Source organism: Vanessa cardui, chromosome Z (genome assembly GCF_905220365.1).
Source record: "Vanessa cardui chromosome Z, ilVanCard2.1, whole genome shotgun sequence".
NCBI lineage: Eukaryota > Metazoa > Arthropoda > Insecta > Lepidoptera > Nymphalidae > Vanessa > Vanessa cardui.
In genome coordinates this window covers 5,085,599-5,113,155 of record NC_061154.1, presented here as the reverse complement: position 1 = coordinate 5,113,155, position 27,557 = coordinate 5,085,599, and the positions used below count along the sequence as shown (strand labels likewise).

The following is a 27,557-nucleotide window of genomic DNA, read 5'->3' as shown; positions in this document are numbered from 1 at the left end:
ATCAAAACTCGCGTATGGCAACATTGTATTTTAATCTTTCTCCATCTTTCTCTCTCACAGCGAATCACATAGTACGGTCTGTTATACCCAGCTAAATTTGCTAATAATTTTCCAGTAGAAAATTCTCCGTTTTGAAGCGTGGGTATATATATGAATCGGTGTTTTCTAAGTGGTTTTGTGGTGTTATTTGGTGGTAGAAGACATTTTTGGATTGCAGGTGCGCTTCGCAACGTATTATCTACTTTGCCGAGGTTGTTTCATGTTTTCGTACAAAAATGATTGAGTTCACAATAAAAACTTTGGACGGCAAAGACCATCGCTTTACTGTGGAAGATGATGTAAGTAAAATATAAATTAAATAAGTCTTATAAATATTCATCGTAATTTGACTTTAAGTACGCAAAATGTCTATTATATTAGCGAGTATGCTTTTAACTAAAGTTAAGGCGTGGTATTTATAACATCAATTTCCGATTTTGTTTTATCTAGATCTATATTTATAAAGTGAAGAATCTGTAGAATATGTGTTTTGGCACCTATTTGGTTTTAGTACTTTTGAACTGATCACCACCTTTTCTTTGTTCTCTCTTATAGGTTTAATAATATCAATAAAAATGAGTATAACTAATAATCCGAGGATTACTATTATGATAAAATCGTAAATTTAGATTTTAATGAAAAAGTTGCCATATATCACATAATATATAATAAGAAAAAAAGAGTGTGACCCTGTATGCTTTCAATTTATATATTAAGAAAACTCAATAAGAAATTATAAATTCGAATGACTTACTTAGTTTTCAATGAACTCTTTAAACTTTTACATATATAGAAAAACAATTGCATTAATTGATATTTGTACAATTACTCAAAACTTATGTATTTAAAACTTACATTAAAATATGAATGTGTTTCATTAATGTATATAGGCACACAAACATTGAATCACTTACAATTACCTTATTTTTATAATCCAATATGACAAAATCTGTTTCCACAGTAGACGAACGACATTTGAGAGACTAGCTACCTTTATGAAGGTGTTTTAGTATACAAGTGGTGATCAGATGCTGTTGGTACAAATCTAACACAATGACAGAGAGTTTAGATGCAAGGCCTATGTTTGTATATGATATCTTATTGATGAGATTGTATTTAACATTGCCAATTCACAAATTTGTTACTGCTTCTGCGAATTTGTTGCCGGAATACATAAAAATGTATATATTTTTAACATTTGATATCTCTTTTTGTTGAATTAAATATTCACCTACTTAAATATCTATTTGACCGTAGATCAATTTAAAGAAACATTTATATTTGACAGACAGTAATGAGACTACCTGTAACTATTTGAAGTAAGCACAATATCATGTCTTTGATAAGCCTTGTTACAATCAGTTTTGTCAACAAATATGAAACATACAAATACAATAGATTTAACAATTATATCCACTTAACATTAACACATGGCATGTAATTGAGCTATGTTAAATGAAAATATTTGTTAAGATACATAAGGAACACATTAACAACAGCAGATGGTTTATAAAGCAGATGTATTTAATTGTATAAATATTTCTCAATATCTGATAACTAGTTTTATATTTTTTACTAATGTTTATTTATTGTTGTATTTTGCTGCAATTGCGAAGAACATATTTTTTATACCTAAAAAAATAGTTAAATTAATTTTTTGCACTGCTTCTGGTTCTAATACATTTATGTATGTACCAAATATGAAACTCAAATGTATTAATATTTAAAACTCTTTTATTGCAATATTTATATGAAGTATGCGACTGCTAAATTGAGTATATGTTGATTTTGTTTTATTTTGTTTCTTTTTAAGTGCTTACATTGTTGTTTTATATATATGTCTATTTGCGTTGTTAGATATGACCAAAAATAATAATAGCTTATAGCTTTTACATTTTTTTTGGATTTTTTTTGTTAAACATATACACATGCTTGGCACTTGATGGTATTACCACCATTTTTAATCATATAGTATTATTATATATTTTTATTTAGAATAAACTAGTTAAGGATACAATAGTAACAACAGATATGAAACTAACATAACTACAGTCTATTCCAATCAATAAATGTAAACAGGTCCTAAATTTACACATGCTAAGCGATTTCGTAATAGCTCGGCTCAATTTTGCACTACCAACAATTTTTGACTAATAAATCTTTATTCATAATTATTCTATTCCATTCAACTACCATATCCACTTTAATTTTATTTCCAATGTTTTGTAGACATTCAAAAAACAATTTTTTAGTAATCTATAGATTATAATCTTAGTTATATAGATTATAATAATTATTCAAGCTATTGAGTCAATTTTATGGCAACTGTTGTTTGATTTTTGTCCACTGGTTGTTGGAACAGATTATGTGTAATAATTATTTTTTTAATTTTTCATTATAGTATGTTATATACAGATAAGAGACCTGTTTTCAATACTGAATCTTGAACAACATTTGTATAACATTTAAACAATGAATTTGGCCTTAAAAATAATTAGCATTGTGAATGTATTATGTACCTTTAATTTTTATATTATAAGTGTTTTATGATATTAACTAGAATTTAGTTACAGTTACTAAGATTTAGGGTCCAATGATTTGATTTAGGGTATTGGACAAAATGCTTGACATTTGCTATAGCCACCGGCCAATGCCCTAAAACTAAATTGAGCACTAATATCAATTATTTACATGTCTAGTAAAACAGGCTATAGAAGAATTAACACAGCCAGCCTGTTGGTTGTGTCATTAATTAGATTGTTATTATCAAGTATGTTAATAGTACGGCACTACTCTTGAGAATACCAAGATCACTTAACCTAAAGTCAAGCTAATTATGATCGGTCACTGTGAATAAAATTCATGTATACTATGAATAGAAGTAATAATTGTGTAGTGACTAATGAATCAATGTTACAAGTATAAAAATATTTAATCAAGATCAGGATGAATATATTCATAGTTCTTATTGCAACGGACTAGGCTCCGTTTTGCTAGAACATCTAAATATCTGCTCACGTATAAAGTTATTTATATTTATTTTTCTATATAATAACATGTAATAATGACATTTCTATTGAATTTTTTTTTTTTTTGTACAGATTACCGTCGCACAGCTTAAAGAGAAGGTGTTGGCGCAGATGGGAGTTGAGATTGAACTTCAACGTTTGATCTTCTGTGGAAGAGTACTACAAGATGAGAAAAAACTGGCAGATTATGGTAAGTAAAAAAAAAAAAATTGTTTTAATTATCATGTCTTAGGAAGATATGTAGTGCTTTACGGCGCAGTAACGGTAAAGGCGACGTGAAAGTTGGAGCGATCCGTCTGTAATTCCGCTTGGAGCCCGCCCGTGCATGAGCGACGAGCGGGCAATACGTGCGGCGCAGTTTGTCAGTCATGGGCGTATTGATCGCCGCTGCGAATTGAATAGATAGGCACCGAAATCTATATATTCGTTGTCTAGACTTTGCTTTATAGTAATAGTTTTTCAATGTAATATATTTGGGAGAAATTGGATAATATGATGTTGAAATAGCTACTCTATACAACTAAACTATGTTGGTTATTAAATTCTTCTTAACGAATACGCTATATAACTTAAATTCGAAAAATATTGCGCCGCCTGGAACTCTTGCGATTCACGCAATAACACTTGCTGTTCTAAGGGTGGCAATTTGTGCAGCGCTGTTTGCAAGACACGGCCAGTTATGACAGCCGTCGCCAGTTATGACAGATCGAAGGCTAAAATCTATGTATCCGGTGTCTCGGCATATTTTGTTAATATAAGTTGCGTGGTTTTGAACCCGCGATCATCGATTAAGATGAACGCGTTCTAACCACTGAGCCTCCTCGGGCTCTTATTTAAATTAGCTTATTATTTAATGTATAGGTACATATAAGTATATAAGTAGGAGTTTTAATTCATGTATTCTAGCCAAAGTTACATATGAGTGAATAAATACATACCTACATATGATTCTTTTAGACATCGTCCATAATTAGATATTTGGGAGAAGGTAGGTAATATTAAGACTAAAGATAAGTTGCATTGTACTCTGATAAAATAGTTGGAGTTGTTATAAATAACAATTTAATAGTAGTCATAAGGTTGCAAAAGTGATTTACTGTTGAAAATTTAGCGGTTATGACGTGGCTAATCTGTTCAGTGGTATATAAACATATCATGGTTCATATAAATAATACAATTGAAAGTTCGACCATGAACAATAGTGGAGTCATATAAGTAGATTGACTTATGTAGTCGAGTGGCATTTATGGTAAATATTAAGAATATTGACTGATGCAGATGTCGAAACGGCGCAATTGGCTAACGGCATCGCAGACCTCACTTTGGGATTTGCGTATTCTTTCATGTATCAACAACAACAACAGCCTGTAAATTCCCACTGCTGGGCTAAAGGCCTCCTCTCCCTTTGAGGTGAAGTTTTGGAACATATTCCACCACGCTGTTCCAATGCGGATTGGTGGAATATACATGTGGCAGATTTTCTATGAAATTTGTCACATGCTCACGATGTTTTCCTTCACCGCTGAGCACGAGATGAATTATAAAGACAAATCAAGCACATGAATCAGCGGTGCTCGCCTGGGTTTGAACCCGCAATCATCGGTTACGATGCACGCGTTCTAACTACTGGGCCATCTCGACTCGTTTCATGTATCAATTGATTTGAATTATCCTACAGTTAGTCATTAATCCCAAATCCTTACGAACCGTGATAATGATCTTTAAGGTTGGGGCGGTTGTGGTCAGTTTCTGCCTGCAACTAGAACAATCTAGCTTGGGCTTCTAAAATAGTGTTATTTACTGTAAGATTTGGCGTTGTTGCTCATTAGTCTCCAGCCAGGGGACACGTGCTTGGTGGTTCTTGTATGACTAAGATAAAGTGCAATAGCGAAAATGAAAACTATTAAATAGTTCAAAAGAGCTGAACGGATGGTATATTAATTAATTAATTCAATTTTAGGTGTTCACAATAAAGTAATACACATGGTGCAAAGGGCTCCACCATGCTTGGAAGCCCGTTATTCTGCGCTAAGGGAGAGGGAACGAGAGAGGGAGAGGGAGCAGATCTTCACCAACCAAATCAGCTTCAATTCAGATAATTTAGGACCGGTACAAATAAATACTACACAGCAAATGAGACGGCTTGTGGTAAGTTTACAATGCCGATAGTTTATTTAATGTCTGACAAATGTTTAAATGAACGAAAGTGAATGATATACGTTACTCGCAGGCGTTGGCAGCTACTGCCAATGGGATTGAGATCGAAGACGAGCCAGCTAACACTCAGTCACCGACCGCTGCGCGAATGGAATTCCTTCGCCACATTATTGAAGAAATAAAGGCTTTCCTCGAAGCCCTAAAACAAAGCGAGAGTGATGTAAGAAATGTGGTTTATTTAGCTCAAAGGAGCTGTTTTTTTAACTAAACAATCTAAATACGAACAAACCAATTGTTCTCAACTTAAAAAAAAGTAATACCAACTCGATTTCTCAGGTTTATTGAAATAATACTCCTCGAAATACACTGTTGTTGATACAAATATCATATTTAAAAATCGATATCAATACAGTGATAATCGTTATCTGTAAATAACAATTTGAATTATTAAATTTGGGGCGTTAAAAGTACAAAAAAGTAATAATAATAATAAATATTACACAAATACACAAGTCTCCTTTCCTTAAAGAGGTTTTAACCCGATATGTTTTGTTTGTCTTACACGAAGACCATCCCTGATATTCTTAATCCGATTGGATGTTTCTAAATATTGCTTACCGTTACAAGTTTGACATTTAAAGATATATCAACCTAATTTTAGACAAAATATAAAATCTATGAAAAAGTCAAACTATTTTGATTAGTGTAAAATTTATGATTATATGTGTACTATGTACGTTTAATCATATTTTATTATATTCTTGCTCATATAGGAATACTAAACAGGTAGACATCGTTATTATAAAAAAAAAAAGATGTACAGTCAGCAAAAAAAAAAATATCGACGAGTTAGTTAAAAAGGAGTAAAGGTTACATACATATAATTTTGTTTTATGATTATATTGTGCCTGTAGGAGCCACGTAATTACCCAACTGATGATCCATTGGAGTCTACAAGCGGAATTGGTGCGTCTAGTTCGGGCCAGGACGAGGTGATGTGTGAAATCCACCAAAGCCCGCTTCTATATCAGGTTGATCATTAATACGTCTATCTGGTTGAGAAAGGATGATGATATCTATGAATACTTATGTTTCTTTAAAGGGGTTGTCCATTAATCACGTGAGGCTTGAAAGGGGGGGGAGGGGTTTGATAAAAATCACGAAAATAACACAAGGGGGAGGGGGGGTGTAGTAAGATATCTCGTGTATTTATTTTTTCGTCTGATGCGCGATTTTTAAACAAATATGGTTTTTAATTTCAGAATAAAATAAGATTTTAGTTTACACCTGTATTTAAATTAAGATAATATTCAGAAAATTTTAAAATTCCTTGTAGGTACTAAAAATACACGTGATGTTGAGAAGGGGGAGGGGGGGGTGGTCTTAAACCTCACTACGTATCACCAGTGGGGGAGGGGGGGTTAAAAATGCTAAAAAAGATCACGTGATTAACGGACAACTCCAAACAAGGAATATCAGTATTGTCTTTTGTTTGATTAGAAAACGAACAATCATCCTATCTTTACCAAATAGATGTTGGTGCGCATGGCTTCCGAATTTGGTATGATTTGAATCAAGAACAGAAGTTTTTTTAAATGTAAGGCGGATGATTTGTTTGTAATTGAATTGATATAATTCTCTATATAGTATTATGAACTTTAATATTTTGTTCTTGGTCATACTAACCATTGTCAAATAGCTAATTAATAGATACGATAAGAGTTTTCATTATTAATATATTTGTTAGTAGAATTTTTTTTTAATTATTAAAAATATAATTTATAATATAATTATGAATTTCAGAATATCTATTGATTATGCTAAGTGACAATACTAACCTATAAGATGCGTTAACACTTATGCGTTTTGATATTGTAATTCATCATTATGCGTCTTTCGTTAAAGGTGATTGGGTATAATCATAAATTGTATGCGTTTTACGTAATGGGTACGGTCGACATTGCAAGGACATTCTGTATTGTATCGCATTGAATGTTTTAACATTATTGATTTTTCAATCTAGGTTCATGGAGCTAATAATAAATCCTGACTGCAATTTATTGACTTTAAGAACCGACTTATAATGATGGTTCCAAGTTAAAAAAAAAAAACCAAAAGAAAGTAATATATATATTTTTTTAATGGGTCCAACATCGACAGTAATTTCGCATTATACAAAATCAAAATAAACTTTATTCAAGTAAGCTTTTACAAGCACTTTTGAATTGTCATTTAACAATTAAGTGAAGCTACCACCGGTTCGGAAAGTAGATTCTAGCGAGAAGAACCGGCAAGAAACACAGGCGGCATACATACAGGCTGCTTAATTCGAGTATCTTTACGAAATTTTGAGTTAAGATAAATCAGATACTGTTTGGTCGGAATGAATTTCAATCGTCAAAAAATGTAAAAGTGTTTAACGTAGCTATAGAGAATAAATCATAAATAGCGAACTAACCCTCATTAGAATCATGGATTTGGGACATATCTGCATCAGAAACACATTGACACGGCTTGGTGAGGTTTTTAGAGCTTCTTAATTAACCATATGTAAATAACAAATCGTTTCTTTTCGTAATAAGGGGCTTGTGATTTGAATCTTGGTATAAAATTTTTCCTATCTTGCTTGTCAATTATTAAATTCAGTTTTTTACTAAGTACTCCTTAACAGTAACTAACATTGTATACAAGTTATTAGATTATCTGATTTGGTTTATTGATTCGCGTGTTTCATGATGAATTTATTTTCACAGATCGAGGCTATGTCAGGAGCTTCAAGGGAGAGTCGAGGGCGCAGGTAAGCCATTGTTATTTTGAACTGGAAGAACATATGCGATGATAGAATATATGTATAGTACGATACAACTTACATGTAGCATCGGCAAAATTCGTAAAATCGATTTACACAACCAATAGAAATAGCTCCCTATCGCGCCATTCGACACTATTCCTCGCTATAGATTCTCGCGTCAGTTCAACCCGAGAAAGCAAGTGCATGTAAATCGACGTGTCAAATTGAAGAATTAGGTCATGTGATATTACAAGTTATTAAGTTCGTGCTCATATTCACGTAAGAAATAGATATTGATAATTTGGGAAAGCGTACTTGATTCGGATGTGATCGGTTTTACGAATTTTGCCGATGCGACAACTAAGTTGTGTCGTAATATAATTACCTTTCGTTGTAATAATTAAATGATCCTATATTATCTACCAAATTAAATTGAATATTATCATGATGATAATAAATTTATTTTAATTAATTCTTTAACAATGACCAAATCTCAAGTGGTTACGATTTTTGTAGAGGATTCTAGCTCTGGTCATGTCGGAATGTTTTCCGCTAAATATAATAATGAGCATCAATGTTTTCATACATAATCTAACATTTTAGTTGTGTCGTACTATAATTGTTTATATCTGTGTATAGGATTCGGGCAATGCGTCCGATACATCACACTCCACCACGTGATTTCGCTGAACTCCTGGAAGAACTTAACCGTCTCTACGACGAGTTCGCTCCCTTCAGGGACTTGTATATCAGCACGCTGCGCGAAGCCAATAGTTCCGGCGTGAGTATTAATTTTAATATCCTTAAAAATTACTTAGAAAGTTACAATGTTGGTAGACAAACATATAAAAGTTATGGAACGTCTCCCATCTTCAAACTGTGCTATCGTACGGGCAATAGTTTGATCTATTTGATTTAGTACGGATGAAAATAGAAAGTTTATTTAATTGTTAAACATAATATAAATCAGCAACAAATTTGGCTACTGTTCATATAATTCATAGATATTCAAACCAAAGAATTATAGTTATAAGGTAGCCAGGTAAACTTTTATTCGCAAGGCAAATTTTATGCTTAAACAAGTGAAAACCACGATTCATTAGATTTCCAAAATAATTGTAAAAATAATACAAAACGAATGACTTATATTTACAAATATGTATTTTAAACCACATCTGTTTCAATAATCTCTATACATAAATCAATAAAAAAAAATATAGCGTTTAAATTTATAAATACGTTACTAATAATTCGATTTTATTAATTTCTACGTATTTGTATAGCCCGCTCTATCTGAAGAAAACCTGCAGCGTAGACAGCGCACGGCTGAAATATGCTCGGAGTTGTACCATAGCTTCTCGCACGCATTCCACGCAGTGAGCGACGTCAGTCTGCTATTGAACAACGGAAATTCGAGGCTCACTTCTGAAGCGCTATTACGGCACACACTACCCGTGCAGGTATGACTATTAATTACAGTATAATAGTTTCATATAAAGAAGCAGTTGAATAAATCACAGTAATTATAAATAAATAAATAAATATGAGACAACATCACATACATTACTCTGATCCCAATGTAAGTAGCTGAAGCACTTGTGTTATGGAAATCAGAAGTAACGAAGGTACAACAAACACCCAGACCCAAGACAACATAGAAAAATAATGGTAATCTACATCTTTGTCAATTGTCAATTGTCCACAGGCGCATATTAATGTCGTACAATCGTCTACAACTCGGCGTCCCCTTAATTCGTCTGCCCCCGTTAATGGGTCCAACCAAATGCCCGCCGATGCCCAGTCGGTGCTAATCAACAGCACCCAAGCCGGTAGGAACACCACACAGCCAACTGTCAATATAAATATACAACCAGACCCCGTTACGTATCAAGTCGAAATCGAGACCAGTGTACCCATACCGATAAACCTCGAAAATACTATTAACGGTGCAAATCAGAACGCTGGTATGGGTGAAAATAATCAAAGCCAAAATCAGACTCAGGGCCAGAGCCAGGGACAGGGGGTTAGTCAGTCTCAAGGTCAAAGTCAGCCTCAGAGACAAGGTCAGGCTGCGGGCCAGGGTCAGGCTCAAGGGCAGGGTTCAGGTCAGGGACAGGGTGAGGGCCCGAATCAGAACCAGAACAGTAATGGTCAAGATGGACAAGCGAACCGTCGACAAGTAATGATTGGTAAGAATTTAGTTTCTGGTTTTCAGCTCGTGAATGGCGTCCGCCCAATGCTACTAACCGAATGAAATTAATTTAATGTTGCCTAACCAATGTCGGAGCCTTTTCATCTGATTTCAGTTTGGCCTTATATATGATGTTCTAAAATGCCATATCGAGTTCAAATTAAATTGACCTCATAACATTTTATTATACTTAACCTGTTCATAAAACAACAATTTGATACTGTTTTTCCAATAATATATTTTTCATGTATTGTATTGATAATAATTATAATAAACTTAATTACATTGACTTGTTTAATCATCTCAATATATAACATCATAAATTAACATACTGCCGAAATAATTGCTTCTCTGTTTTGTTTTTGAATTATTTCGCATTCATATTATTATTGATGAATTTGAAAGCCTATGAGATATCAGGTCCCGAAGTTTTGGGTTCAAATCCCGGCTCGGACATTTTATTGGGGTTTTGTGTCAAAAATACTCAGTAGTAGCTCTGGCTTAAGGTTGGGAATGTCTGTCTATCATATCATCAATATCATCATCATATCATATATATATCAAGACTTGCCTTTAGCTTCGGTCATGTTGAATTTTCGGGAGTGAGGAAATGGTGAGAGCGGCATTTATGTGTGAACACACTTGGGTGTTATAGCGTCCTGGCTAGCTTGTCTCCGCTAAAAAAAGGTCTTGACCTTTTTTTAGCGGAGACAACAATGATGTGTTTGACCTTGGTCAAACACATCATCATTTTATTATTCTCCTGCATTTTGTAGATTTCGAGAATCTCTTCAGGGGATTGGGTCAAGGCGGAAGTCTTGGTGGCGTAGAAGTTGTGATGAGTATGGAGGAAATTCCTCAAGCAATGGGGGGTCAAGGACAAAACAATAACGCGCCAACAACCGGAGCGCCACAGCCGGCCGAAGGTGGACCAACACCTCAGGCCCAGTTTGGATCACAAGGTAAGTTAAAAATCTTTCATCGGTCATCATAATGTAAGAAATGTAACTGGCGTGTAAATAATAACTACTAGTTCTTAATTCATATTAAACTTCAAACAAACAACAACAACAACAGCAGCCTGTAAATTCCCACTGCTGGGCTAAAGGCCTCCTCTCCCTTTGAGGAGAAGGTTTGGAACATATTCCACCACGCTGTTCCAATGCGGGTTGGTGGAATACACATGTGGCAGAATTTCTATGAAATTTGTCACATGCAGGTTTCCTCACGATGTTTTCCTTCACCGCTGAGCACGAGATGAATTATAAAGACAAATTAAGCACATGAATCAGCGGTGCTTGCCTGGGTTTGAACCCGCAATCATCGGTTAAGATGCACGCGTTCGAACCACTGGGCCATCTCTGCTCTCTATTAAACTTCAATTTAATTCAATTTTATATATAATGTGGAGTAAACTAAATTGCTACCTGAATACTAATGCGGCTTAAATTTTTTGCAGTGTTTTTCGCTCAGATGCCGTGGAATGATCTACCGCATGGTGATCTTGTTCATAACATCGTGTCATCTGTGCTACGTCATGGCTTACCGCCCGGCGTCGAAGGATTTTATCACTTACCAAATGCATATCCAACCCTGGAGGAAACCAGGAATATGAATCAGTACCAGGCCTTAAACCAGGCCCTAAATCAAGCTCAGTATAGGGCGGTTACCCAGGCTCTACATGAGGCCCAGATGGAGGCACAGAGGGAGGACGAATTGGAGGTCCACAGACAGACCCAGAGGCAGACACAGAGTCAGGCCCAGAATCAGTCCCAAAGCCAGGCTCAAAGCCGAGCCCAGACTCAAAATCAGGGCGACAGTCGTAGCCAGTCTTCGGGTCAGAGTCAAACTCCGGCCCAGGTCAGAGACCATAGCCCGCAAATTGAGGAAGAAGATTTCCCGGAACCAAGTCAGGGACAGACTCAAGGTCAATTGCAAAGGCACGACGATCAATCAGAGCCACAAAGTCCCTTTGAGCCCATGGAGCAGTACCAAGAAAACGACGCGGAGGAAAACGCGAATACAGAACAGAATAATCGGTCCAGACGTTGTATGTATTTTACTCATTTATTTCAATAGATACGTAATTTATTTTTAACTTGTTGCGAATCCCGGCTGCGCTTGGCTATGTATATCAATAGATAATTCCCCTGGTTTGCTATATTTTTATTTGATATTTTATAATGATAACAGAATAAAGTGTAATTATTTCGTTTTCGTAAAGACTCTACTATTTTATGTACTGGTTGCACCACACCAGAATTTGAGTGTCAGAATTATTTTATCGCAACATTCCGAATAGAGGATTGTAATCATATTTTTATTCTTGTATTCTGTGTCTTGTATTTACTTGGTGGTAGGGCTTTGTGCAAGCCAGTCTGGGTAGGTACCACCCACTCATCAGTTATTCTACCGCCAAATAACAGTACTCAGTATTGTTGTGTTCCGGTTTGAAGGGTGAGTGAGCCAGTGTAACTACAGGCACAAGGAACATTACATCTTAGTTCCCAAGGTTGGTGGCACAATGACGATGTAAGGAATAGTTAATATTTCGTACAGCGTCATTGTCTATGGGATGGTGACCACTTACAATCAGGTGGCCCATATGTTCGTCCGCCAACCTGAACACAACATAACATAAAAAAAGAAAATGTCATTAGAAACGAAAATTTTCAGCCAACCACTTACTTCAAGAAATATAAACCATATTGTCGTTTATATTCTATTTTGTGGTTATTTTTGCTTTTTTTGTTTTTACTATTAATTGACGTAGAATGTTTTGGATGTATGTGTGACGCTGTGTTTTGTTATGTTTACAGCAATATTTCGCAGACAACTGCAATTACAACAACAACATCAGCAACAAGGCGCTCGACCTCGAGTGCCGACACTTTCGATTCACACTCTGGCCTACGACAGATTCTTGCCATGCGACAGCCATCACGCCAGGCGTCAGCTACACAGACGCCGGTATCGTATTAATAGCCTTTTCTAGCTAATTAAAAAATTGGTGATGTTATGTCATTAATTCATTAATTTTTCATATAAATTGGTACACCTTGCGATATAGTTTTATAGGCCTTTTCCCTTCGTTGATATTCCAAATATGAAATTCTATCTATAGACATATAAATTATCAAAGGCATTAATATTATGATATTGATTTATCCCGTCTGGGATGTCAGTAACATACTTATAGGTGTAATCCTTTGAATGGTATGTTTTACAATTCTATCTTAAAATTTAATATTATTTCTATGATTTGATTAATTATTATTAAATAGTAGATATGTCAAAGTGACAGATGTCTCATGTGTAATTTCGTCGTATGTATGTATTGTATTTATTTCGACTCCTTCTAACCTTAAACTTTATCTAGATACATTAGATATATTATATAACTAAAATAAGGCACAAAATATAAAGTAAAAAATATCAAAGTTTGAGATTTTTGTAATACTATAAGATCATGGGCAGCCTTGCTAATAATAATACATACCACAGATATCTTTTTTAATAGAAATATGTCGGAACTAAATAATGATTGAGACGTTAATAGTACTTTAGAGCATTTGGTTTTGATTGCATTACAATTTTTCACAGTGAACAGGCTTCACAAAACGGAGGGTTACTCCTAAGGGACAGCAGTCTTACACGCGTGCAAGTAAGTTGAACAATTATAACAATAATTCGAGTACGAGGGAAATATGTATTTTCTGATGAATATTTAAATCCTTACAGAACAGCGTGGAGACTTTGTTTGAGAGATTCGACCGATACACTAATAATGAAGAATCTCTGTTGATTGCTGCTGTGGTTACTCTGGTATGTTTTATCATTTTAATATAAGTTTTATGGTGTTGGGCCTCATTTATATTAGTCAAGTAATTGGCATACAATTCAAACATATGAAACTATGTTCAAGAAAAAGGTTTAAATACTTTTTGGATGTCGTCAAATTGTTGCATATAAAAAAACGCACTAATTCGCAGAGCAATAGCAATAAAAATAATAACTATTCTTATTTATATATATATGGAGTATCTATGATTCAGCATGGAACTGATATATATATTTTCTTTACTTAACTTTGGATTTTATTTAACATGTTGTTTGGGAAACAGTCTTATTATGATCGTGATATTTTGATACTACTCATTAAAAAGTTCATACATTCATACACATACATCATTATACAGTTTTAAGTTTTGTATCCTAGCGCGAGGCCACATCGTTCTCGAGAGGACGCTCCCTCGTGCCTGAAGAGCTGTTGCCTCTAAGAGAGCGCCTCCAGGTCTACATGCGCCATCTGATGCAAGGAGAGTACGAAGTTGGTACACAGGAGCAGCTGGCTGATTTGATTTTCGAACGTCATTCTAGATTTATCGAGCGCATTGTGAGTATATTTTAAAAAACTACCCTCATTTTCCTATTTAAGATAACTGGTTAAATATCATTTTTCTGTTCTTTAAAAAAAACTATTTTTTGTAAGATAAGTGCGTAACTAGAAACTGCTGTTCTAGTATAGTGCGACACAACTTAGATGTAGCATCGGCAAATTAAATAATACCCAATTAAACAACCAATAGAAATAGCTCCCTATCGCGCCATTTGACGCTATTCGTCGCTTTAGATTCTCGCGTCAGTCCAACCCGAGAAAGCAAGTGCATGTAAATCGTGTCAAATTGACTAATATATGGTCATATGATATTACATGTTAATAGGTTTGTGTAAAGATGATATTCACATAAGAAATAAATATTGATAATTTGTGATAGCGTGCTTAATTCTGATGTGATTGGTTTAACGAATTTTGCCGATGCTACATCCAACTTGTGTCGTACTATAGCTGTGTATTAATTTCGTCATTTAATTTAAGGCCGCGATCACACCGATACGTCAAAACGTTGACATTGTCGAGTCAATGAAGGCGGTGTTGATACGATTCCTGAACGAAGCTATGACGGTCTTGGACATGGAGAACAACGAATCGTTCTCTCGACGATTCCGCATTGTAATACCACGAATGTTTTACGAACTGTGCGGTGTAATCTCTTACTTCTGTCTGGAGGGAGTGGAAGGACTGCGCACTATATACCGTAGTTTCTTGGTAAGAGTCATCAGTTATTCTCAAAACGTCTTAGATAAATAAAAAGTTTTTAGTGATTTAAATTTAAAATTGGAACTAATTCCACATTTCCATTCCATTCCAATGAAAGATCCTCAAATGAAAAACCTTTCTTGATATACAAATAATAATATATCTTAATCTGTTTATAGTAAGGTCTATATTATTTTGTAAGTATCCATTTATTTTCATTGATCCGAGGTAGATTCTAGTTAGTTTTTCTAATGGATCGATAGATTTTATTTATTATATTTTATTTATTATATTTTATTTATTATATATTATTTATTATAGATTATGTATATATTATTTTAAAAAAAAATGTCAGTGTGGGCCACGTCTCCCAAGAAGACGACAAGAATGATTTCCAGCGAAGATCTGCTGATGTTTAGTATAAAATATAAAAAAAGGCACGGACATCTGCGAGCCTGTGGATGTAGTAAATTAAATAAAAAAAAAAATAAAAATAAAAATGGATCGATAGAATACATACCGAGTTATTGCGATGTTAATAAAATGACGCTTGTGTACAGGCTGACCTGCTGCAAAACCTGGACGAACCGGTCCGCGATCTCCTCTTCAGTATCGCTATGGAGAACTTGAATGCGGCAATATATCGCATAGAGTCTCACAAAACACACTATGCTCAATTCATACGCCGCAAACCGACGAGAATTTGTCCTCCAGTAAGTTTCTATTTAAAATGACATGATGGTGTTTTTCTGTTGTATTAATTTGAAGAAAATTGTTGGATATATTAAAATTATTGTCAATTCAACAGTCCAGTGACTCGGAGGACTCATTCCCAACAGAGGAGGATGTGTCGGCTAACCAACGCGAGGTGCCCTGTGACGCACTCTCACTCAATGCGAATCGTCCCGGAGCTCAGCCACGTCATCAATTCAAGTGTCCAGGGAACTACGCCATCAGGACGTTACGCACCCGTGATCCGGCAGAGCGGTCAGATGCAGCTTCCGCGTCAGGATCACCGTCTTCCTCGGTTCCTACATCCTCAGCTCCTGCTGCTACCTCCTCAGCTCCTGCCTCCTCTTCGGCCCAGGCCAGTCCATCAGCTTCCCTGTCTCCTACAGCTTCAGCTGCTCCAACCGCCCCGATTGACCAGAATGTTCCAGAAGTTTCAGCAATACCCGAAGTTTCGGCACTATCCGAAGTCTCGACGATACCCGAAGTATCGGCATTATCCGAAGTTTCAACGATACCCGAAGTTTCGGCGAACTTCGGTATACCAGTACCTAATATCACCCACGTTACAAATGACAACACATCTGCCTCGAATAACGTGGGGCGTGGCAGGTAATTAAACGAATTATATGAAACGACGATTAATTTATAAGAATGTAATTGAAATAATTTTAATTATTTTGTTCTTAGATTCATCCGCGGCAACAGATCGGGTTCCACAGCGGCGTCAGATTCGTCTGGCAATATAAGATTCGTAAGTATAGTAGATGTCACGATAGTTGAATCCTCCACAATGCTATAAACATCGATAAGACTCAATGAATGACTTCAATTACAAAGGGACAATTAAATATAAATTTAAAAAAAAACGACGAAATCTAATGTAATATAATTTAAGTAGACTGCATCACTTAAATCGCAACAATTAAAAATATGCGATCAGATTTACCCTGAATTAATAATTTATTTTGTAATATGTTTATAAGTTGCTCGGCTTGCGAATGGAATTAGTAAGGTAAAAAGTGATAATAAATGTTTTATTGGTGTATTATATACGTATTTATAGAAATTTGATGTTAAACATCAGAAAATGCATCAAGACTGCTAGTATAAATATATATCTATATGTTAAAAGAAAATGCTAGCAATGTAATTGATATGATAAAAACCAAGGATATTAGTTTTCTCTCCTTTAAATCGCCAGCTACTAACTTGTTATTGAATTTATATTGTTAACTAACGAACTACTATTAATAGTGTATATTAATATTTACATTGTGACGTCATTCACTAGTAATAATAAATCGTTGGGATGTATTTGTTGTATTTGTATGTATTTCGGTATTATTTTGTAATCAGAAAAATGTTAATTGTGTAATTTTATGTATGTATTGTTTATTATTAAGTCTTAATTCAAATATTTATGTAATTATTTCTAGTAATACTAATTATTGAATGTGATAACTTTGTATCATTGGCCATAAATTATTGTAATATTTAAAGGAGGTAAAATTAATTCAATCATTGGCAATTTTCTATTACATTGTTGGTGTAAATATATTTTGATGCACAATTTTTTTGCGTTGATATACGTATATAATTTCAAAGTTAGAAGTTATTTAGTTTTATAATGATAGTGTTTTGTGTTGGTTCTATAAAGTATTTATTAAAAAAGTTTTTATATTATATAGTTAAAATCAAAAGTGACTATGAAAAATGATGAATGCACAACAACATAAAACACTAATCGTTTCGATGTTGTCCCGTATTCTTTGTGAAAGCATATAGGTGGTGCGGGTTTTATTTCGAAAATGTTGTAGGTACCACCCGCGCAGATAGCGCAACATTGGGGCGAAGACTGGGTGCCCACATTTACACGCGACTTACAGCGACAGCGGGACACTGCTGAGCCGTACAGCGACGCATATCTATCGGGTATGCCGCCAAAGAAGCGTCGCTGTGTCCGACAGTCGCGTCCGCCCACAACGCTCAATGCCTTCATAAATGGTTCGTGATCGTTACTATATATCCAATACGATATACAATAGTGTGAGTCCAGATGGCCCAGAGGTTAGAACGCGTGCATCTTAACCGATGATTGCGGTTTCAAATCCAGGCAAGCGCCTCTGTTTCATGTGCTTAATTTGTCTTTATAATTCATCTCGTGCTCTGCGGTGAAGGAAAACATCGTGAGGAAACCTGCATGTGACAACTTTCATAGAAATTCTGCCACATGTGTATTCCACCAACCCGCATTGGAACAGCGTGGTGGAATATGTTCCAAACATTCTCCTCAAAGGGAGAGGAGGCCTTTAGCCCAGCAGTGGGAATTTACAGGCTGTTGTTGTTGTATACAATAGTATATGTATCGGTTGTGTAACATGCACTTCCGGTCCCGGAATGACAATTAAGCCGTTGTACCTGATCTCCTATCGGGCTAAGAGGGTGAAGGAGTGAGAAAGTGCACTTACCCGATAACTCTTACATAGTTGGCTATTCTCTGTCGAGATTGCCGGCCGTAGCCGAATTCGGTCAGGCGGACATTATCATAGTATCATGGCTGATGCCTGGGAGTTCGCTCGCGAGGACGCACGATGTCGATATATCTTCCGCCAAAGTAACGGAAACTATTTATTTTCTAGGATTATAAATATCCTTAATGATGCAGGTATGAAGTATTGCCGAGTATCATTTAAATTTATCTGGTCGATTTTGCATGATGCGTTCACAGAAAGAGGTAGGCAATGCTCACGATTCAAATTGTTTTCGTTTATATAAAGTTCCGTCGTGAGTCTTATTAGAAAGGAATTGGAGCTAATAACACGTCGCCATGACGTAAGTATTTGAGATACTTATATATGTTTCAGAATATTTATCGAAACGTGACGTATCTTCAAATACATTTCTTTGCAGATTGGAGGAAGTAATACGTAAATAAAAAATTTTAAAACTTTCTGAACGCTCATGGAGATTATTGATTTATAGTCTGGTGACCAGAGATAATGTCGACATCTTTATCTTTATATTTATTTATCTGTGCTGTCGCCCCGACATCAATGACGTGCTCGTTTTTAAACCGTCTCTTGCTAAATGACATCAAGTCAGGTGTATGAGGTCCTCGCTGTTCTAAGCCATAAACATTTTTTCATTTGCTATGGTATTTCGTTTGTTCTACCGTTTTCTATTCGGCCGCGCAGATCATACATAGTTGCTCTTGCTCTCAGTTAATTGTTGGTCCACTAGAGTCGTTTAAACAGAGATCGTAATCGCAGAGACATATTCTCCGCATCGAACTGAAAAATATAATAAATTTTTGGCCACATGATATCTACCTGGGCTCGAAGGAATACATAAAAGCCTCGGGGTTGATCGCGTTAAAAACCTAACTATGACTTAAATATTTAGACTTAGTTATTCTACCGCCAAATAACTGTAGTCAGTATTGTTGTGTTCCGGTTTGAAGGGTGAGTGAGCCAGTGTAACTACACTCACAAGGGACATAACATCTTAGTTCCCAAGGTTAGTGGCGCAGTGACGATGTAAGGAATAGTTAATATTTCTCACAGCGTCATTGTCTATGGGTGATGGTGACTTACCATCAGGTGGCCCATATGCTCGTCCGCCAACCTATACCATAAAAAAAAAGACTGTATTACGACAGAAAGCGTATCGGAAGTGTCATCAGAGCTGGATGAAGATCAGGGCGAGGAGTTACGCGTTGCGTTCAGGGAACACGTGAGGTGCATCGCTCGAGCCAGGGCCGCTGCCTCCGAGGACTACGAGCCCCGCAGGCTAGTGGCTACAGCACGATTCCTCAACCAGAACAGGTGCGAGTGAGCGTTACTACTAAACCCTGTTACTTTACTAATAGGCTATTTGACTGGTTTTTAAAATGCCTTTTATATTATTAAGTAGAAGTTAAGGAACCCAGTAAAAGTCGATTTTTTTTAATTTCTAATACGTATTTGCCGAGAAATATCATATTAAAAATTCCATATTCAAATAACGCGCGAAAACGCTATTTGGACAATATGGCGCTGCAATGGGGTCGGTGACGTCAATTTGCTGTATTTTAATTTGTGGTACATATAGTAGAAAAGCAAGGTTTACAAGAAAGTGACTTCATCATAAGCCCGGCCAATCTGGAGCGTTTTGTGTCACGTGACAAACGTTTGAAAAAATGCATTTTTATTTATTGATTTTTGAATAAATGAAGTATACTTTTCAAGTTTCGTTAGTAAATAACCATTTTTAAACTCATAATATACACTGATTACAATAATTCACAATGTATTTTTCGCATTGTCAAATAGCCTATTAGCTAAGATACAGAAACGGATAAGAGAACTACTGTGAGTCATAATATCACAGTTCTCACGGTTGGGGAATCCCATGATGATTCATTAAACAATGATAATATAGATTATCTTATCATTCTTATAAATGCAGCTAAGATCCTATTCAAGGAACCTATACAATAAATTTCCAATAAACGATAACATCAATTTTAGTTGAAATTTTTGCGCCATTCTTATATGGACATAATATTTTTTTATTATTAAATGTATGATATAATCTGTGAACAAATGACAGCATGAGTTTTACTCTAATAAATGAATTTTGTTTTATTCCAGGACGAGCACGCGCAAGTCGCCAGACAAAAACAGCTCGGAATAAATGCACTAATTATAACGATCGGTTTCAATTTAAAAAAGTTTTAATACACACCCACACTTGTCGCCTATACATGGATTATGACTCTGGGAGAATGTTCTCTCCATATTACACTGATATTACATTTTTGGAGTAGAGTGTAGTATTAAATAAATGTTTGAATAATTCATGTTAGATAAATACCATAGTACCACCTATACTAAAATTCGTTTTATTTCTAAATTTCTTTAAAATATATTTCAAAACGGATGGACAGGGTATCGTGATGCGAATTTTTCCAACTATCGGCATTTAAAAATTGGAACCCTGTCGAAATGGTTACTTATCTAGAATTCAATGGTAGCATATTCGTATATTTATACTTTTGAATTTGGAAAAGTGGCGAAATAATATAAAACTATCTGACTGATTGTTGCGATTTGATCCTTGACTAAAATAAATTTGGATATTTTCTTTCAGCCCTATGTATGTGTTTGCATCCCTATACAAAATTCCCTCACAGATCTTTCGTTTCCTTAATTGTAAGTTACAATAGTTTTCACTATAAACTTCTATTATATAATAATTGATGTTTAATAGATGTTTAGATTGGTAATTTAATGATATCTATGTTAATAAATTGTAAGGTCCGTCTGTGTACAACATTAAAGTTGTACAACAGGCAGGATTTATAACGGGGGTTGTCACCATTTTAAAGGTATATATTATTGATGGTTTTGGTGCATATTATATGAATTAAATACAGAGCTATGATTATATAAGTTCAAAATGATACGCGGAAAGAACTGCACTGGCATCTGTCGGTCTAAGGAAGATCCGTCGAATGTGATCGAAAACATCCCTTAGTCCGTTCCTTTATCGTGTTATTATGCGGCATATCTGAATTTAAAGGAGATTTACACTAATGTTAACAATAAATGTTAAATCATAAGTATTTCCTTTTAAAATGTTTATTCAAGTAGCAAACAATTTATCTCATCATTATATCAATAAACGTTAATTAATGTTATCATTATATTCAATAGACGTTAGTTTGGACGACCTTAAGTCGGCATATGAATTCGATTTTTTCAATTATCCTATTGTGAGTCCCAGTCACGGCTACGGCCATTTTTTAACCTATACGTGTCTACCTATGTAATGGAATTAATTGTCTATGTATTCAGGTATTTAATTAGGCTAAATGATTATCGGGATACAATGTTTTAAACAATATTCACTGAACGTATGTACCGTTTCATTACAATTAGTATCAAACTTAAACAAAGTCAAAACTGAACCAGAATGACAAGTGCGATCATTATGTATATTCCGTTTTAACACTTGACATGACAGAATACGTCATCAAATCTTGATGTTTTTTTTTTATTAGAGGTTGTTTTGACATTTTGTTTACAGCCTTACACATTGTAATGATATGAACAATGCGTCAATAAATGTTTTACGATATAAGATGTATTACTTAGTATCGTGTAAGCTTGAAAAGCAGACAATACTTTAATTCAATCAGCTAAATTATTTTCTCTCATATTTATTCCTTCTTGACTTGTCTGTCGTCTGTCATTATATTTGTAAACTGCGTGACCACAAAAGGAGAATTGACAAATTTTGTGTCGATAACCGCATTGATGACGTTTCTGTAATGGACTCGAGTTGTCAACAATAAATGTTACGATGTTATGTAGTTGTTGTCGATTCTGAAGTTACAGATCTAATAGCACAGAAATTGCCAACTATTTCAATGGAAACGCACGATAATGTTTGCATTTCAAGTTTATATGTTTTATTCATTCATAATTGGGACTTACCCGCTATATTACAGATAATCAATTATTATTATATAGATAATAGTGGATGTCGTAGATAATTCAGAGCTCAATGGATGTATGTTATGACTCAATTCCAGATTCCACTCGTTTTTTTTTTTTAATAAAAAGGTTTACTTCAATATTAGGAAACGTTTTTTTATAAAAAAAGGATGTTGGTATTGCAAGATAGTTTTGTTAGTTGCATATAATTTAATGTTGTTGAATATAATTATAATCTGATACATTAATTGTATTTAATTTTATTTTTTATCAAATTTCGATAATAATTTGTCTACTAACAATGTAATTATTTAAATTTCAATAATATCATTATCAATGTATACATTCAAATTATCAGCGTTCTTCTCATGGATTTTATGTTGTCTGGCTTCGATTTATTTGTTTCAAATTATAATAGCATATTAATAATAATAAAAATAGTTAATGTGATTTTTCTTTACTTTACCCTTTACTATACCACCCATAATACAGATAACTGTAAATATACAACTGCTAGACAATGGTTTTGACTTTATTCCACCATGTTTCCATACAGGAAGCGGGATGCTTAATAGATCTTTGGCATTACTTCAGAAGAGACTTACGTTCTATTTTCTTAATGGTCAAGCACGAGATGTTAAATAACAAATCCAAATTAATATTATAATAAGATACATGCACTCTATGACGTACTGGACCGACTTTTAACACGGATTCGATTTTTTAAATACAAATATTACAAACAAAAATTAGCATAGCAAAGTTGAGATACTTCTCTTATTATTTAAGTTAGTAATAATCACGTGTCTCGTGAGCAAGACATTCGTAGATAATGTCAAAATATCGAGCTACACCGAACAAAAATAAAAAACATCGTGAATATCCCGAAATTAATAACTTTAATAATAAAAATAACTATGTAAATTTAAAATCTTATACTTCTCTTACTTATATAATTGCAATAATTTACCTCAAAATAATACATATGGCTTCGTGAGATCCATTTAAGCTAGTCTTAAACTTAAAGAGTTACCAAGAAGTACCCGTTCAATAGCTCCACCTAGATTATAAGGTCAACTCGGTTGTAACAAATTACTTATCGTAATAATATTTGAACTAATATTTGCGTAATATCAAAGTAACAGCAATTATTAGAAGAAGATTAAAATTAGTTCCAAATATTTTTCAGTTTATGATTTGAATACATGATGATTATATGATGATATGAGTTAAAACATAAAAAATATTATTGAGATATCAAGGCATCGATATTTAGCTCGGAAATATCATGGAAATAAAAATTACGTCCATTAGTCCATTTAGTTTCGACTGCTAGGCTTTACCGTGTTACGAAATATCAACTGCAAAGAGTTTCAATCATATTGTTACTGAAAACTGACAGTGACAGTTTTGCGATCATCAAATTTTGCCTTGATTGATTTTGATTAATCTAAACCTGATATGTTTCTATCGAGAATAGAGTTTTTGTCGGGTCGATACAAATTACGGTGATTCGTTATAAATTACATTACAAGTAGAAACATTTCAAGTATTCAATCAAATGATACAAATATAAATATCTACTTATTAATCAGGGGTATCATCACATCATATACCTATTTTAAGACATCAATTACAGTACTAGAGTTTAAAGATTTACTAAGAGGAAAATGAGAAGGAAATAAAACACATTTATATTTTATTGTTTATAATTTTTCTCTACTTTACGTATACATAGATAGACTGACAAGTGACAACCAAATATATCTATTAAGTTAAAACATTCAATAATATTTTTGATTATAATATCATTCATAGGAATATAATATTTGATTAACATTTTTTTTTCATATATTGTGGTGCTAGGACCTGTATGTGATCAATACTTATAATAACATCGAATCTACTTGAAGAGTGATTACTTGAAGTTATATAATGTTTTTTTATTTTTTATTTACGAAGGAACTTTTGTACGATAGGTAGCACGCGTGCGTTTTTAATTTCAATATATATCATTTATTTTTTTATGTACGTCCTCGTGTGACCCATCGTACAATACCTAATTATAACATATTTATTCTGAATCTACCGATATTGATAAGATAAATTGTAACGTCTATGTAATAAGTGGATTAATATACTTCACAATAACATCAACATGCAGAATAATTGAAAGATATATTGATTAACGTTGAACAAGTATGCATGTATGGAACATAGTCCGCTGGACCGGTTACACCACTGTTCACATTATGTTCCCGTCTTGTTGTCAGATGTCCCAGTACATTATCCGTACGATTACATTGAAAATGGTGTAATAGATCCCCGATACTTAATATATCATAGTAATTTTAAAAGGGTGACAATGTGAAATGTCGATAGACCATCGGAGTTAGTCTAAGGGTATAGGTATTGTCCATCGCAAGTGAAAGTTAAAGCTTTAGGTAGAGTTTTAGTATAAAATAGCTACAAATATAATAAAATGTACAAAATAAAAGTAAGATATTCTCTAAAAAAAATTAAAGTATTTGGATAGTCAGTACGTTTACTTCCTTCGGATAAGCTCAAACTCGTTAATTTTATTCTAATAAGATTTAACAAGAAACCTCCGTCGCTTGGTGCGAGCAGGCGAAAGGATACATAAGTATTGTCGTATTTTATTTTCGCCTAAACACAGCAGTCAAGATTTCTCATAGAAAGAGCACTTTCATAAAGACTAGTAACTATTCATAGTTAATAGAAAAGATTTTAAAGAGAGAACGTTCATAAAGGGCACAATTACATAAGTTTGTTATGTATACCTAACAGTGAGCAAACACCACAACCCTCTGAAGATAATAAAAATAGCAGTTCAAAGTAAATGTTACCCAACAGTATTAATCGTATGTAGCCTTTCGAAATACTTTCGATATCATTTCATATCATAGGCACTACATTCTTTCTAAACAAAATACTTTCCGATAACTCATATCAAAATACGGAAATACTATATACATAATATAGCTTATTGCAAAATCGCAAGAATTATATCCTTCAAAATCCTTAACTACATCACTTTACTTAGTACGTAGGTAGATAGTAGATACTCGAAACGAGACCTAGCTACCTCTTCTCGATAAATATAAATAATAATAATTTATATTTCAAATATAACATATTATATTTTATTATAATCTTTTTATATTTCTTTTATAGATTATATATCAGATTAGTAACAATGAAGGCATAAGTTTCTTTTGAAAGGTTCACAATATCAATATAATATAATTATTTATACGATAGTCTTACATACCAAGCTATACATATTTATCTCTATTTCTCACTTTCTCGACATTCTTATAGATACCTATAATACTATACCACCATACAATTAATCACTCCTATTTCCAAAGAGCCTCAAAGAAACAAATAACGAACAAAAGTGGGTACATTTGTAATAATAAATTGTACAATTCTAGGATTTCTGATATAATTTAACCGTGTAGCCGTAATTATTCTTATTTGTGACGGATACTTAATTATTTTTTTAAGAATTAAAATTGGCAACATTTGCACTCGACGATAAAATAATTCTAACTTCCAATCGTTTGATGTTTAGAGAGCCATAGAGTATTTCGTTATATGATTTGTTCATTTTTCTTAACGATAAGGTTTAAAGAAAAAAACGATTTAGTTCACTCGAATGGGGTACATTATCCTAAATATTTTCGTTTTTGTGTTAGTGATCCAAAATTGAATTAAGAGTATACCTAGTTATTATTTTAATTGCTCGCCTGACTTTATGACAAAAATGAGTTTGTATAAAACCCAAACGATAGAAAGAGGCTATAACCATGCTATAACCGGGTCGAATTTAAAAATGGTGGTCCTTCGAATAAAGTGGAGACCCCAAATTATTTTCGAAATAAATTGAATAATTCTTTTCGGCCAACATAACTGTGCAGATGTATAGAATAATTGAACCTGTTTTTCATTTTATAAAATTCTCTATTGTGATGGCCTCTATGTTATGTCCCCAATCCCACTAAGGAAGGCGTGTTATTTCCTTAAACACGCCTTTTTTGACATCACAAGACCGTGTCTATTCTGGCATAATTTTTCACTTAATAACTCTGTTACGTGGTTAAAATTGTATTAAAATTTGAAATCCAGCTCTCGAGTCAATTCGATGCCAAATTATCATCTTTTTCACTTATCATAAATACCGAGACCTAACTTTCTAGAATTGCATTACAAAACAATAAAAAGGACAAATGTCATAAGAATTTACTTTTAAAATAATTACTTGAGGCTGCAAACGTTTTCAATTCATCTTCTCACTCTTGCGATTGGTTATAATTTTATTAAATAAAGTTAAGAAATGTTTCAGTTTGCAAGTCTGATATGTAAAAATTAATAGGATTTTGTCGAGTGAGATATGTACCCAATATGATCGATCATGGTGATACGAACAATTTAATGGCATTTTCTCTCCAGTTTACGTTTTTGTTTGAACGGAAAGAATTTGTTATTTCTTATACTTCATTATATTAAGTTTATACGCATTATAAAAATATTTTCGGAGCAGGTTTTTATGGCGATATAAATGATTTATTTTATTTATAAGAATATGGTTTTGTATCTGTTTCTACAAGTAAATTATTCTTAAAATACGGCTTTAATTTGTCATCGATAGATCGTTAGAATATTAAATACATATATTAAAATTTATTTTTATTTGGGAATTATATATAATTACCATAAGTTATGTTATTGTGATTCCCTCAAGATTTTTATTCAATAGAATTACAAGAATGCCTTTTAATTTTTATCTGTATGTAGCTTGTAGGTACGCAATCATGGTGTGAGATAATGCGTTAAGCGACATCACCGTGTCAGAGGGTGCAAATGAGCAAAACAATTGTATATAATTGAAAAACAGAGGATTGGAACGTGTTCATGCATTTTTTTTTAAATATCGAATTATCAAATTTTCTTCTCAAGCGTGTAAAATGGTGAGTGAGTTGCGAATGTTGATTCCGTGAGATGGAATGTAATG

At 33.8% G+C, this 27,557-nt stretch overlaps 1 protein-coding gene across 3 annotated transcripts; it reads left to right on the top strand.

The window, feature by feature from the left end:
• LOC124543294 lies at window positions 1-22,964 on the top strand. 3 transcript variants are annotated; one of them, XM_047121463.1, is made up of 23 exons: window positions 1-138; window positions 218-338; window positions 3,141-3,258; window positions 5,029-5,216; window positions 5,299-5,445; window positions 6,140-6,217; window positions 7,979-8,022; window positions 8,656-8,797; window positions 9,300-9,476; window positions 9,722-10,205; window positions 10,984-11,169; window positions 11,667-12,257; window positions 13,027-13,177; window positions 13,811-13,871; window positions 13,949-14,032; window positions 14,427-14,603; window positions 15,087-15,317; window positions 15,869-16,021; window positions 16,117-16,649; window positions 16,728-16,791; window positions 17,858-18,044; window positions 19,699-19,864; window positions 20,672-22,964. In XM_047121463.1, exons 2-23 carry the CDS (start codon window positions 276-278, stop codon window positions 20,712-20,714), a joined length of 4,068 nt encoding a protein of 1,355 aa, XP_046977419.1. In that variant the 5' UTR covers window positions 1-138; window positions 218-275; the 3' UTR covers window positions 20,715-22,964. The 3 variants fall into 3 exon arrangements, with proteins under 3 accessions (XP_046977419.1, XP_046977417.1, XP_046977418.1); XM_047121461.1 differs by having other exon boundaries at window positions 6,140-6,256; XM_047121462.1 differs by having other exon boundaries at window positions 41-338; window positions 6,140-6,256.
• Window positions 22,965-27,557: the final 4,593 nt, after the last annotated feature.